This window comes from Aquarana catesbeiana, linkage group LG03, assembly GCF_042186555.1.
Source record: "Aquarana catesbeiana isolate 2022-GZ linkage group LG03, ASM4218655v1, whole genome shotgun sequence".
Lineage (NCBI taxonomy): Eukaryota > Metazoa > Chordata > Amphibia > Anura > Ranidae > Aquarana > Aquarana catesbeiana.
Window position 1 is genome coordinate 720,737,026 of NC_133326.1, and position 16,032 is coordinate 720,753,057.

The window sequence follows — 16,032 nt, forward strand, 5'->3', positions numbered from 1 at the left end:
CTGGTATTGCCAAGCCTCCGTGTTGTTTGGGTAGTGAAAGTAGTGTCCTGCCTAATCCTGGTCGTTTGAGGGGCCCAGATGAATTCTATAAATAGTGAGTGTGTCAATTTAAAGTAGCTTGCAGGAATTTGGATCGGCAGTGCCTGGAGAAGATATATAAATTTAGGAAGGATGATCATTTTTAGTATATAACAGCGGCCAAACCATTAATGGAGGCCCATGTGCCAGTTATTGAGGAGAGTCCAGACCAATTTAAGAAGGGGGGGGGATGTAGTTTGAATACTTTGGAGAGCTTCGATGGTATAGGTCGCTCTTTTTTTGTTTATAGCGCAAAAAAAAAAAAACGCAGAGGTGATCAAATACCACCAAAAAAAAGCTCTATTTGTGGGGAAAAAAAGGACATCAATTTTGTTTGGGTGTAACGTCGCACAACTGCTCAATTGTCAGTTAAAGCGAGGCAGTGCCGAATCGCAAAAAAAATGGCCTGGTCATTGAGCAATAATTGATTTTCATCATTTTTGTCAGTGGACGAAAATGTGGTATACTTTTCTTTTTTTGTTGTCGTCACTGTAAAAAAATTTCGCTGACTAAAATTTTTTGGTCGAAAATGTTTACAAAATTAACACTGATGAAGAGTCAACATAGGACACACATAAGACCCGCACTAGGTGTTGGGCAGGTTTCATTCTGTTACTGGGAGGGAGGTAACAGAGGTACGCTGACTGGTGGGTGCCGTGTGGTTCATCCCGCTGCCCCTAATACACCACAAGTACAGCACTGAATGTAGAGCGAGGGGACAACTCATAGAAAAGAGATTCAGCTTCATACTACTTGCAGTGTCAGCTCATCTTTAAGCCTTAATGACGAACTTTGCTCATGACTGCAGTTCCTGCCGGGCCCCGGGCACTGGTGCTCATGGTGTAAGGGTGTGCTAGGCCCCCCACCCACCATGTGGTGCATTCAGAGTATCAGTCACAATCTGAGTTCCACCACCATCTCTCATCTTTCCTCCCCTTCATACCTGCGCTCAGATCCCAATATCTTATACATATATAAAACCCATCAGGTGCTGAAGGGGTGTGGCTACAAATTCTGGATGAACCCTCTGCACATTGCTAGATACCATTTCTATCTTACAACTTGTGTCTATCTGCCCCATATTGGCACTATATCCACTGGAGTATTTGTATTTTACACAGCAAATATTCAATGTACTATGGAAACCTGGTGTACAGAACACCCCCAGAAATGTCATTTCCTGCCGGTGTGATTGGCTCACTGAATATCTCACATTTGCACACAAGTACAGTATTAGGCACCCCGTTTGTTTTTGGTGGATATCTTTCAAAGGGTTGAATTTTTCCAAAGGTATGCAAACACAGCAACTGTCCTCAATAGAATACTGAAATCGCACCAGGTGGTTATAATGAGTGCCGACCCTCCCACTCAGGAATCAGTCTGGAAAGGACATGGTGGAACACACAGCTTTTTCTTCAGAACAAAAATAAAAGGAATCGGCAACAAAGTTGTTTTTTTTTAAATGCTTGTAATCTTTATATATCATCCAGATAGCAGTATATTGTATAAATACAAAAATGTCTGTTATATTCCCAGGAGATGAACATTGTCCTACAGGAGATGTTTTTATTATCTGTGTCCCTTCATATAACTAATCCTAAGAATACAGTACAAGTCACAGCCCAGCCTCACCCTGTGTAGAGGACGTGACCCTCCCAACTGCATTTTTCCTCGGTGTCAGAGAATTAAATTTCAATTCCTCATCTGCTGTCAGTGATGGCGTCTGGTGATCTGAGAGCTGAGTTGGAATGTTCCTTCTGTCTGGACATTTATACAGATCCTGTAAACCTGAGATGTGGGCACAACTTCTGCCGGGATTGTATTGATCGTGTGCTGGATACACAGGAGGGGTCTGGAGGATATTCCTGTCCTGAATGCAGAGAGAAGTTTCCGGATCGGCCTGCACTGCAGAGGAACATAACACTACGTAACATAGTGGAGAATTTCCTGTCTGCTCAGCCAGATCGGGAGGAGTCCGGGGTCTTCTGTACTTACTGTGTGGACTCTCCTGTACCTGCTGTTAGATCCTGTCTGCTCTGTGAGGTTTCTCTGTGTGATAAACACCTAAGAGTCCACAAAAAGTCCCCAGAACTTTTCTTATGTGACCCCACCTTGTCCATGGAGAGCAGGAAATGCTCCGTCCATAAGAAGATCCTGGAGTATTACTGCACTGAGGATAATACCTGTGTCTGTAAGTTTTGTGTGATTGGAGAACACACAGGACATAAGATGAAGTCACTGGATGAGGCTTCTGAGAAGAAGAAGGAGACACTGAGGAATGTTCTGCAGAAACTTCTGACAAAGAGAGAGGAGACGGAGGAAAGAGTCCAGAGTCTGCAGGAACACAGGAGGAAAGTAGAAGAAGAAGCAGCTGGTGACACCGAGAGAGTCACTGTCCTGTTTATAGATCTCAGGAGACGTCTGGAAGACCTGGAGAAGAGAGTCCTGAGGGAAATCTCCGGGAGGGCAGAGCGGATCTCCATCTCCATCCGGGATCTGGAAATAAAGAAGGAGGAGCTGTCCAGGAAGTTGCGTCACATTGAGGAGCTGTGTAACATGACGGATCCACTGACTGTCTTACAGGAATCAGACACAGGTGACTTGTGTGATACTGAGGATGGAGATAATGAGGACAGAGAGAGACATGAGGAGCTCCTCCATGATGGAGGGGGTCTGGATGTGGCGGGGGTCTTACACACAGGTTTATCTGATATAATAACAGAGGTAAATGTATACTTCTATATACAGGGAGCTGCAGACATATTATTGGATGTAAACACAGCTCATAATAATCTACAGATATCAGATGACAGGACAACTGTATCCTGGTCATATAGAAAACAGAATCGTCCAGAAACACCAGAGAGATTTCAGTATTGTTCTCAGGTGTTGAGCAGTCGGAGTTTCTCCTCAGGGAGACATTACTGGGAAGTGGATGTCGGGGGATCAGATATATGGAGAGTCGGGATGTGTTACCCCAGTATAGAGAGGGAAGGATGGCATTCAGTGATTGGAAAGAATAAGAAGTCCTGGGGTTTGGACAGGTCTGGTAATCAGTATGAGGTGATACATGACAGTAATAAGATCCCCTTACCCACCAATCTCTCCAGTAACAGAGTCAGGATATATCTGGATTATGAGGCCGGGCGGATCTCCTTTTATGATCTGTGTGACCCGATCCGACATCTCCACACCTTCACCACCACCTTCACTGAGCCCCTCCATGCTGGGATATGGGTATATAGAGGTTGTATAAAGATCTGTGGGGGGAAACTAGAGATGTGAGAGCTCCGCCCCGAGACTGATGACATCATAGTAAGGGAGGGTCAGATCGGTTAAATATTCATCCAATGGGGCAGATGGTGGGGACTCCAGTCAGTGTCTCTTTTATTGTAGTTTGGGGTACAGTACAAATCAGGGTGCAGGGTTACAGAAATAGGAGGCCGTGCTACAAAATCATGCTGATCTGCAATGTAATAGAGGAAATAAATGAGTAGAATAGAAGAAGTCAGTTTATACTGTAGGTGTGAGATGTTTTTTGGTTTGTTGATGTACAAAGTAACATTATTGTGTGACCGGGTGTACCCCTCTCAGGAGGACTGAACCCCCAGAAATGTGGAGGAGGGGAGATAAAGTTTAGGGTTAGAGTGAGAAAAGAGAACAAAACGGAAACGTCTGTCATCTATCTCCTCTATACAGGGTCGGGGGGTCTGAGCTCTGCAGTGCTCTATGTCGCCCCCTGGAAATTTACACCAGAACATGTTTTTATTAATGTCTCATCTTAATCCAATCAGAGTTCTTGAACTCTGTGATGTTATTAAATCCCAATAGAACTTTCAGCTTAACCCCTTGGTGCCGGCGCCTCCCAGACCTTTAAGGGGTTTAGGGTGGCAGGAGGTGGGGCGGGGCTTATGATCATTGCCACCAGAAATGTGCCGGCACTGGGCACGTACTCTCGGCACAGCTTCATACTGACGGCACCAACAGGTTAAATCTGATAAATACATTCCAAGGGTTTCAAACCAAAAACTGTGCAAAGTTGTTTTTTTTTTTTTTTTTTTCAGAAAGCAGCCACAGCCTAAGTAGAAAAGCCTTCGCCCTGCCAAAATGCTTCAAAGAAGAACCCTTGCTCTCTGTGTAGAAGCAGCTGTCTCTCTGCAGAGGTCCAACATGCCCATTGCTGAGTCACAACTAGTCACAGCCAATTAACAGGAAGTATGAGCTTTACGAATTGGAGAGATCTAGATTTGAGTCAACAGAGGGTGTGTCAGATCTCTGCAGGGAGACCACTGCTTCCACACATGGCAAGGGTTCCCGGCAGGGGGCTGGTGTTTCTACTCAAGCTTGATTTCATTTTGAAATAAGTTTATGTACATTTTTATGAATAATTGGGGTGCTCTAATACAGGTGGTTTGTTACTGGCCAGATCACCAGGTGAAAACAGGGAAAAAAGCCTAAAAATAAATGAAAATGAATGCAGCCGCCACATCTAATGATTGGTAAGCTGCAATATTTGCCATTTTTGTTTTTCAGGTTCATTATACCGCTTTAATTGGTAGAGTAATTCTTGCAGAAGGTTGGTGTCATATTGGGATAGGACATACATTAATGTTTTGGTCACATACAACACTATATTACCAAAAGTTTTGGGACGCCTGCCTATACACACACATGAACTTGAATGGCATCCCAGTCTTAGACTGTAGGGTTCAATATTGAGTTGGCCCACATAGACACACTCCTAAACCTTGTGGACAGCCTTCCCAGAAGAGTTGAAGCTGTTATAGTTACAAAGGGTGGCCAAGTCAATATTGAACCCTACAGACTAAGACTGGGATGCCATTCAAGTTCATGTGTGTGTAAACCCCAGATGACGCCTAAGCAGACGGAACGCGTCGGATCGGGTCCTGCCAACATCGTGGCGTTAATCCATGTCTCTGTAAGAGCCCTTTTATCTGCATTTGAAATGTCAGTGGTTCCTGTTTACCCTCTTTTTATTAAAATCTATTTTTTAAATGATATCACACTGTGTGGAACTTTTCTTTAATTTTTGGTTTCATGGTGTGAGTACATGGATACCCTTTGGTCCTCCTTCCCTCCATGTGAACTTCATCCGGATGTTTTACTGTGAACTTGCCGATGACCAGTACCGTTCAGACCCAGAATTGTGATGGTGGTGACCTGGATCTGTGATTTTTTCCACTTTAAACAGTGAATATCACCACAAGCCTGCATGACCTAAGAGGTGTATGTCCCTTTAAGTCCCCTGTTTCCGGTAAGTCTTCACACAATTGGTGGTGGTTCCTCTCGCAAGATCCCCTTTCTGTCATGTTCTCACTGATGCCTCCTGTGATGTCAACTTACTGACCGCGTCTATTGACACCGGGACTTTTTCACTCAACCCTTCCCCTCCTGTTTTGTACACTTTTTTCACATTGGTGGACACTATTTATTCATTCATTTTTTTGTTTTTATATCCCACTTGTGTTTTTACACTCATATTGTGTTATATTTGGTCACACATATATTATCATTATTTTTCAACTGTATATGTAAGTGCTGCATTTTCTTTTTGGGTCATTAAAGTTCATGTGCGTGTAAAGGCAGGCGTCCCAATACTTTTGGCAATATAGTGTATGTATTAAGGGGGGTGTAAGTAAGGTTTTATCCAATCACAGGCCTGTCTGTAAGGAAAAGTGTGTGGCTTGTCCGATGTCTTATAGCTGCATATATCCAGATTGATCTTCAGTGCATACCCAAATGTTTATGGGGCTCTCCACACACAATCAGTCATTTCCTCTTTTTCTGTATAATTTTCTATCATTTGTAATTTTTTTCACTTTCTTGTTTTGAAAATCAAAAAAAATGAAATCACAAGAAACTCTCAATGGTGTAAATCAGCGGTCCCCAACCTCCCCGGCACCGGGGACCAGGTTCCTGGAAGACAGAATGGGGGGCAGCCTGTCACTTCAGGGGGGTTGGGGGGTAATGCAGCCGTGTTGCCTGAAGTCAGCTCACAGGTCTTACCAGTGCTCTATGACAGTAAGGAGCCTTTCCCTGGCCCGGCTCTCCTCCCCTTTCTCCTCATCTCTGCTCCTCTTCTTCCCAAGGTGACCAGAGAGTGGAGGGAGTACTGATGCTGGGAGAAGAGGAGCGGGCACCCTCCGGTGGTTGGAGGGTGGCATTGCAAGTTGTGCTGGCTCACTCTACCCACTGCCCCCCCCTCCACCCCGCGCGGTGCGGCCCCAACAGGCCACAGACTGGCACTGGAGTTGGGGACCTCTGGTCTAAAAGAATAATGCAGAAATATAGGACATATGTGAATTGGCCTTTATTTATGTCATGTAATTTGCAGACAATTTAACCTGTGTTATATTTTTCTTTATGAATGTATTTTTTGTTAATTTTTGATTAAAAAAAAAAAAAGAAAAAGAAAACAATTCCATGTTTTATTCCGGTATGGATTTCTCGTCTTTCCTCCCCTTCATACCTGTGCTCAGATCCCAATATCTTATACATATATAAAACCAATCAGGTGCTAAAGGGGTGTGGCTACAAATTCTGGATGAACCCTCTGCACATTGCTAGATACCATTTCTATCCTACAACTTGTGTCTATCTGCCCCATATTGGCACTATATCCACTGGAGTATTTGTATTTTACACAGCAAATATTCAATGCACTATGGAAACCTGGTGTACAGAACACCCCCAGAAATGTCATTTGCTGCTGGTGTGATTGGCTCACTGAATATCTCACATTTGCACACAAGTACAGTATTAGGCACCCCCTTTCTTTTTGGTTGGAATACTTTCAAAGGGTTAAATATTTCCAAAAGGATGCAAACACAGCAACTGTCCTCAATAGAATACTGAAATTGCACCAGGTGGTTATAATTAGTACTAGAGTTGCACCGATACCACTTTTACGAGTACAAGTACCGATACTTTTTTTCAAGTACTCGCCGATACCCATTGCCGATACTTTGTCATGCGACAGTGGACTGTGTCAGTAGTTTTTTACTTTATTGTATTTATTTTTTTACAATTTTATTTTTTACAATTATTTTTTACAATTTATATTTTTTTGTTATTTTTTTTTTTTACAATGCTTTCTTTTAATTTTTTGGAGGTGGGTGGAGTGGACGTGTCAATTTTTTTTTTTTTTTTACAATTTTACCTTTTAAATATTTATTACATTATTATTATTATTATTATTATTATTATTATTATTTATTTATTTATTTATTTTTTTATCAGCCCTGTTGGGGGGGCTTTCCTGAGATATCACTGGTCTAAACAGACCCCTGACATCTCCCCTTTGAAACAGGGAAAGGGATTGAGGACAGAGATTCCCCAGTCCCTTTCTCTGCAGCCTCAGCTGCACTGAAAATGAATGGAGAGGAGACGGAGGCTCCTCTCCATTCATAGTTGCCAACTGTCCTGAATTTCCTGGGACATTTCAAGTATTTAGACCTTTGTCCTGGTCTTACTGTATCACAGGATATGTCCTGGGAAATCTGCTTTATCCTGATTTTTCTCCGCCGCCGCTAGAGGTCCGCGGGCGGCACTGGTGAATTGTCTCCGTCGCCCGCCATTTTACAGAAGACTAGCTGAGCTTTCGTGTAACAGGTCACTCGCCCAGGGGAGGAAACAAGAGGCGGAGCTGCCAATAGAAATGGAGCTGCCACCAACCCCCAGCCCCCCTGTTGTAGGAAAGGCCGCAGGGTGGGAGGTTGGCGGCAGCTCCATTTCTATTGACAGCCACCCAGGCTCCGCCTCTTGTTTCCTCCCTGGGCGAGTGATCTGTTACATGAGAGCTGGCCTTCTGTAATGGCGGCGGAGTTCAAACCATGCATGATTATCTGACAAGAGGCAGAGCTAAGGGACTCCACTGGGGACACACAATGTAAGGTGGGACTCCGCTGGGGACAGCAGCTATAAGGAGGGACTTTGCTGGGGACACCTGATATAAGGAGGGACTCCACTGGGGACACCTGATGTAAGGAGGGACTCCACTGATGACACCTGATATAAGGAGGGGCTCCGCTTGGGGCACCTGGTGTAAGGAGGGACTCTGCTGGGGACACCTGATGTAAGTAGGGACTACATTAGGGACACCCAATATAAGGAGGGACTCCGCTGGGGACACCTGATGTAAGGATGGACTCCACTGGGGGCACCTGGTGGCATAAAGTATTGCAACGATCTCCATTTTATTCTCTAGGGTGTCTGCTAAAAAATATATATAATGTTTGGGGGTTCTAATTCATTTTAAATATTAAACAACATATGTCAGAAATAGGCTCAGTCCTTAAGTGGTTAAATACACTTTTTTGGTATTTTTTGGGTTAATCACATTCCTATTAAAAATTTTGTATTTACACAAGTACCACTCACAACACGTAGATAGCATTTTCACATATACCTATATTGTAAAAATATACACTTGGAACTTTATAAGTACTATAAATTAACATATTCACCCATATACCCATGAAGATCACATCCAAAAACAGTATACTTCTTTCATTAGCATAACATTTTTTTTTAATAAAAAAATTTACTAATAAAGCCCCTTTTCCATATGCAAATAACCATTGCCATAGTTGTAACAGAAGCATCATTTTAGTGTCATTTAAACTATAGAAAATAATGTTTGTTTTGTTTTTTACAATTGCTTTTTTAAAAATAAATATTTGCCAAATTAGGGGAAAAATCTTTTTTTTATTTTTCTATAGATAACATTAAATGCATGTTTTATTTGCCTACACTGGGCATTATTTACAAAAGGAGACAACAGCACTTCTAACCAAGGGTGGGCCTCCCCTGAAGGACTAGGGGTTGAGCAGCTGACTGAAGAGGAGCCACACCCTCTCTGGATGAGACAGACGCTTGACCTCAGGAACTGTCCTTACCAATTACTGCCACACAGCCGGAACCCCCTGCCGTGGCATCTCCTGAGATACTCCTGGACTCCTCCAGCTTATTAGTTGATATGTGCAGAACCAGAAAATACCTGCAGAAACCTTTGCAACCTCAACCCTTCCCTTCTTCATTCTGCTACTGATAGCCTTTACGACAAAATTGCACCCCTGTCCTGCCCAGACCTAACCACTTCCATCTATAACAACACGCTGTCATCCTCCCTAGATGTACTTGCTCCTCTTTCTACACGCAGAACCAGGCCCCATCTGCAACAACCTTGGCAAACAGACGACACCAGAAGTCTCAAGAGACGCAGCCGTGCTCTTGAGCGAGCATGGCGTAAATCTAAATCCCTGCAAGACTTTACCCTCTACAAATCTGCCTTTCTCAAATACAACTCCTGCCTCCACACTGCTAAACAAACCTATTACAACATTCTCATCAAAACCCTCTCATCCAAACCTTGTCAACTCTTTTCTACCCTTAATTCCTTACTTCACCCCCCACTGCCCCCACACACCAACTTGCTTGCCGCTCAACAGATTGCCAACCATTTCAAAAGCAAAATCGACACAATTCACGAGGAGATATCCAGCATTTAACTTCCTCCCCTACCTAACACATCAGCTCCAACACCACACTCAATACTCTCTTCCTTCTGCCAAGTTACCACCAATGATGTTGATAAACTCCCCTCACAATTACTGCGACCACATTCCCACTCTATCCTAAACTCCCTAACCCACATGTTCAACCTCTTCCTCTCCTCTGGCACCTTTCCTTCCCCGCTCAAACATGCACTGGTTACCCCCATACTAAAAAACCCTCACTAGACCACACCTGTTTGAATAACTTAAGACCCATCTCCCTGCTCCCATTTGCCTCCAAGCTCATCAAACGCCTTGTCCATAACCGAATGAGTCGCTACCTCAAGGACAACAACCTTCTCAACCCCCTACAGTCCGGCTTCTGTCCACAACATTCCAATGAAACTGCCCTACTAAAACTCACCAATGACCTACTAACTGCTAAAACCAATGGCCATTACTCCATACTCATACTCTTAGACCTCTCTGCTGCCTTCGACACAGTTGACCACCTGCTCCTCCTCATCAAACTACACTCCCTTGCCCTCCGTGATTCTGCTTTATCCTGGTTCTCCTCCTACCTATCTCAGCGCACTTTCAGTGTCACTTACAACTCCATCTCCTCCACTCCTCTTCCTCTTTCTGTTGGGGTAACCCAAGGCTCCGTCCTTGGGCCCCTCCTATTCTCACTCTATATCTCTTCCCTGGGCCAGTTGATAACCTCCCATGGCTTCCAATACTACCTCTATGCCGATGACACCCAAATCTATCTCTCCACTCCTCAACTCACCCCCTTGATCTCCTCATGGATCTCAAACTTACTGAATAATATATCGGTATGGATGTCACACCACTTTCTCAAACTCAATCTTTCTAAATCTGAGCTTGTAATATATCCTCCTTCCCGGTCCCCCCCCCATGACTTTACCATTAAGATCAACAGCACAACCACTGGTCCCCCCACACATGCCAGGGTACTGGGTGTAATCCTTGACTCTGACCTCTCCTTCAGCCACCACATCCAATCACTGGCTAAATCCTGCCGCCTTAACTTCCGCCAGATCTCCAGAATTTGACCCTTCCTGACTAATGACACCACAAATCAACTTATTCACTCCTCGATTATTTCCAGCCTTGACTACTGCAACTCTCTCCTTAATGCCCATCTCTCTTACTCATGCTATCCCCCCTTCAATCTATTACGAATACTGCTGCTAGACTCCTACACCTCACTAACCAATCTGTGACTGCTGCTCCTCTCTGCCAATCCCTTCACTGGCTTCCCCTACCTCACCGTATACAATTCAAAATGCTAACCATGACATACAAGGCCATCCACAACATTGGTCGTCTGAGGACTCGGAGGCCTGTAATGCTGGCTGTAGGCTGTACAGCCAGCATTACAGGCCTCCGAGTCCTCAGATGACCAAAATGCTGCTAAGCGAAGCACGCTACAGACTCGAGATGCTTACTTGCTGGAAGCGGAAGCAGATGGAGCTCTGTGGAAACCAGAAGTTCATGAGGGTAAACGTCCCTGCCTCACAATATCATTTAATTTTTGTTTTTTAACCACTTCTCGACTGGCTTATGTCGATATGCAGCGGCAAAGTGGTTTATTCCTGCGAATCGACATATGGGTACATATATACCTTTAAGGGTGATAGCAGGCGCACGCGCGCTGTGCGACGGGGAACCCACAGTACACGGCCAGGGGGCGCAATTGCCGCCGTCCATGCGTGATCGCGTGCACGAGAGCAAGAATGGGGATTTATGTTGTAAACACACAAATCCATGTTCTGTCAGGAGCAAAGAGACATATTGTTTGTTCCTACTAAGTAGGAACAATGATATGTCTCCTCCTCTAGTCAGTCCTATCCCCTCACAGTTAGAATACACTGAGCGAACACACATTTAACCCCTTGATTGCCCCCCTAGTGTTTTTTTTCTTTTCAAAATATTTTATTGATTTTCCAAAATTATAAAACTAAACAAAAACAAGCAAAACAAAACAAAACAATACTCTTTGGGGATTGATTAGATGTTAGAGACATAAGGCAAATTACAGGTAAGCGTCCAACAGGTGGAAAGGCACCTAAGATGCCTGTCCAAAACCACCAAATTTTGAATATCTGTCATGCCTGAGGATTAGACTGGAAGAGGCCATGTAGAGAATCCACCAGCACCCCAAAAGGGATCATGCTGTGCCCGGCCGATTCCCCCCCAGAGCCCCTAGAAATAAAACATCACTGGACAGGACAGAATTCTAACATAAAATTGAGGGTTGCTATCACCTGATATGTTAGCCCCTAAGGGAACGTCCTCCCTATGAAGGATAAAATGCTCCAGTGTCGGAGGGTTGCTCCATGTGTCTAAGAGGACTAAGAGGAGGGGGGGTGGGAAGAAGGAGAGGGGGAAAGAAGAGGGGGAAGGAGAGAGAGGGAAAGAGTAAAGAGCCTATCAATGGGAGAGAACCACGCGTAATCCGGTGACCCAAGGGACTCTACGGTTGGACACCCGGAATGAGGGAAATGCCCAAATAACAAGCCCATGGTTCCCAGGTAGCTTCAAATATTGAATTGGTGTCAAGGAGAATGCTTGAGAGTTTCTCTTGGGACATGATCCAGGAAATTTTGCGTGTGGCCGCTTTAAAGGAGACCTTGGGTTGTTTCCATGCTCTGGCAATGGTTAACTTGGCGCCCAGGAGAATGAAATGAATTAATTTGCACGTCTGTTTTGGAGTTTTGGGTAGATTTTCATTAAGAAGTGCAATGGCAGGGTTTTTTGGGATCTGAATTTCCGTTTTTTTCGGATCAGGGTGAAAATCTTACTCCAAAAGGGTCTGAGTCTTGGACATTCCCACTAAATGTGGACTAGGGTGCCTGAGAGTTGACATCCTTGGAAGCACCTAGGGTCTGCTGAGGGGAACATTTTGGATAGTCTTACCGGGGTAAGGTACCACCTGGTGATGACCTTAAGGCTAGATTCTATAAGGGAGATATTCCTGATGCCCTTGAAAGATCTGTTAAAGGAGGTCCTCCATCTTTCTATGTCCTAGTTGAGGGATAAATCATTTTCCTATTCAATCATATACAAGGTCTTTTCGGATTGGAGAGTCAGTGCCTGGTATATAATGGTGATTCCGCCTCTCTGTTCCGAGTGCTGGCCGCACCATAATTCGTACAGGGTGAATCTGGGAGGGGAAGGTTTCCCCACCCAGATATGATGCATTAAGTGGCTCAATTGGTGAAATCTAAAACGCTCTGAATTCGGGATCTCAAGTTGATTGACATAGAATTCAAGGGAAATAGGACCATTGGAAGAGAAGAAGTGTCCGATTCGATACAACCCCTTGTCCAGCCACCACTCTGGCTGGACCCAGAGTAAGAAATCTAGGGTGTATGAAGGCACCGCCTGCCTTTCTATTTGGATCCAGTCTGGCTTCTCAGCCCTGGAGTAGACTGAGGAGAGTTGGGCTAGCCTGGCAGCTTGAAAATACCAAAATAACTGGGGAAATCCTAGGCCTCCTTGAGATCTGGAGAGAAAAAGGGTTCTTTGCTGGAGTCTATGTCCTTTCCCCGCCCATATGAATTTGATGACTTTTCTTTGGAAAGCAGACAAGTGATCCTTTCTAATGTTTATTGGGAGGGCCCTGAAGAGTTAGAGAAGTCTTGGTAGTAATGTCATTTTAACAATATGGATCCTGCCTAACCAGGATACCTCCCCCCTGGACCATATTCCCAAGTCTGCCTTGAGCTTACGATAGGTGGGTGGGAAGTTAGCGGGGTATAATTGTTCCGTTTTTGCCGTGAGTTTAATCCCAAGGTAGTCTATGGTGGAATCGCTCCACTTAAAGTCAAATGAGCTTTGAAGTGAGGCCACTACTTCTGTTTTGAGGGAGATGTTAAGGGCATATGACTTAGTGTCGTTGACCTGTAAACCTGAGATCTCTGAGAACTCCTTCAGGAGTATGCAAAGGTTTGGGAGGGAGGTGATCGGAGACGTGATAAATAGTAGCATGTCGTCCGCAAAAAGACCGCATTTGTGGACTTGATTCCCGCAGGACACGCCTTGAATATTGGGATTAAAGCGTATTGTTATTGCCAGGGTTTCAATAGCCATTGCAAAAATTAGAGGGGAGAGAGGACAACTCTGTCTAGTGCCTCTTGCTATATTCAGGGGGTTGGAGTACTGGTCTTGTAATCGGATCACCGCCTTCGGGGTAGAGTAAAAGGAACTGAGGACCCCCAAAAATCGGGTCCCAAATCCCCACCTCTCTAATATGGAAAATAGGTAAGGCCATTCGATCGAATCAAAGACCTTATGTAAGTCCAGTGATAGGATCATTCCCTCTTACTTGGGGCCCCCATCCCAATTAGATTGGAGTAGGGAGACAATGTCGACCGCTCTCCTGATTTGGTCTGGTCCTTGCCTGCCTGGTATAAAGCCCACCTGGTCCTTGTGAATATAACCCTTAATAAAAGAGGCTAGGTGGTTGGCGAGTATTTTCGTTAAAATTTTCAGGTCATTATTAATTAGGGAGATGGGACGGTAAATTTAAACTTCTTCGTGGTTTTTGTTGGGTTTGGGGATTACAGATATGAACGCTGTGTTGTGGTGGGGATCCAGAGGGGAGCCTGATCTTGTGGAATTAAAGAATTTAGACATGTAAGGGGCTAAAATTTCACCGAATTTCTTATAATAGGGGACTGATAGGCCATCAGGACCAGGGGCTGAACCAGACTTGAGCCCTTTTAATAACCTCCCTTATCTCCTCTACCGAGAAGGCTCTTTATGATCTTGGGAAATAGAGGGTAATTGGAGGTTCTGCAGGAAAGAAGTGGTTATGGGGCCACTAACTGTGTGGTTTGAGTTGTATAGCTTGGAATAAAATTTGTGGAAGGCGGTCATAATTTTGTTTGGGTTGGCTGTTGGGGGCTGTCCTGAAATACGTAGTTTGGGGAAAGTACGAGAGTGGTACTTGTGGGTAAGTTTGGCTGCTAACATCGGGCCTATTTTGTCTTTTTGGTAATAATATTTGGCCCCGCTCCAGCGGATGTGTTTCTCCGCTTTGGCTGGTAATGCTAGGTTAAGTTCCAGCCTAGTCGCGTTCAATCAACCTGTTAAGGCCTTGGAGGGTTGTTTCTTGTGTTCCACTTTTAAGGCTACAAAAGATGCTTCTAGTTTTTGAATGTCAATCAGAAGCTCCTTCTTAACCTGGGTCTCTATTCGGATGATATCGCCCCTAATGGTAGCATTGTAAGCTGCCCAGAGGGTCTCTGGAGATATGTTGTCAACATCATTTAATCTAAAATATTCTTTAATGGTGTCAGCTAACACCTTAGTATGTATTGGGTCACGTTTCTCAGAGTAAGGAGGACTAAAGAGTGGTCCGACCATGCTGTGTCCAAAATGGAAGCCTTATTGGTCAGAGGAATAAGGTTTGTCGCAATAAGTGATCGATCCTAGCATAAGATAGATGGGGGGCGGAGAAGTGTGTAAAGTCTCTGCTCTTAGGGTTCAGTTCCCTCCAAATGTCCACTAGGCCATTGGAGTGAAGGATTTTGGCTATTCTGCTACTCTGTCTCGTTGGGCGTGTAAGCTGGTCCCTAGGGGGCTTCGTTTTATCAAGACCCTGGTCAAAAGCCACATTGGAGTCACCCCCAAAAATGACTTTACTCTCCAAGAGGGGGTTTAGAGTTGCAAAGAGGTTCTGGAAGAAAGTGGTTTGTCCCTTATTAGGGGTGTAGTAGGAGATTAAAGAATACAGTATTCCCTCCACAGTGCCCTTTACAAGAATAAACCTTCCCTCTGGGTCCCTAAACTCTGAGATGTGGGAAAACTTGCAGTTTTTTGAGAAAAGAATAGCAACCCCTTTCGTCTTGTTTGGTGCGTTAGCAATGAAGAAGGATGGGTAGTGAGCGTGGAGGAACTTGGGGTTGTATCGAATCGGAAAGTGCGTCTCCTGAATCATCACTACATCTAGTTTAACAGATTTGTAGTGTTCAAATGCTACTCTCCTCTTCCTAGGGAAATTCAGGCCCTGAACTTTATGAGATGCCACCCTGAGATCCACTCCCTTCACCATATTTTCAGCCATGGGAACAGAGGGGGGGGGGGACACCGCCCCCTGGCAGCCACTTACCCTTCGACGACTTCTCCCTTTGAGTAGTTGGTGGATAGTGTTGAGGAGACCGAGACTGGTGTGGGTACTGGATGGAGTCATCTCCCGATGATAGGCATGAAGGTAAAAGAAGAGAGGAAAGGGGGAATAGAGGGGGGGTAAGTGAAACAAATACAACAACAAAGACAAAGACAAGGGTCTTTTATCAAGACCCATGGTGAGTGGCAGAGGAAATATCCGCCACACCCCAATTATCAAACGCCGGTCACCCTTAGAGGATGACCCACAACCCATGCCGAAGAAACACAATCGGTTTCC

The 16,032-nt window shown here is 44.6% G+C and overlaps 1 protein-coding gene across 1 annotated transcript; it reads left to right on the forward strand.

Moving 5' to 3' along the window:
• Positions 1-1,794: 1,794 nt before the first annotated feature.
• On the forward strand, positions 1,795-4,668 carry LOC141134929 (E3 ubiquitin/ISG15 ligase TRIM25-like). The gene has a single exon (XM_073624361.1). The coding sequence runs from the start codon at positions 1,795-1,797 to the stop codon at positions 3,361-3,363; it is 1,569 nt and encodes a 522-aa protein (XP_073480462.1). The 3' UTR covers positions 3,364-4,668.
• Positions 4,669-16,032: the final 11,364 nt, after the last annotated feature.

Coding starts and splice junctions, on each gene's coding strand:
- LOC141134929 (XM_073624361.1), top strand. CDS start 1,795: ATGGCGTCTGGTGATCTGAGAGCTGAGTTGGAATGTTCCTTCTGTCTG.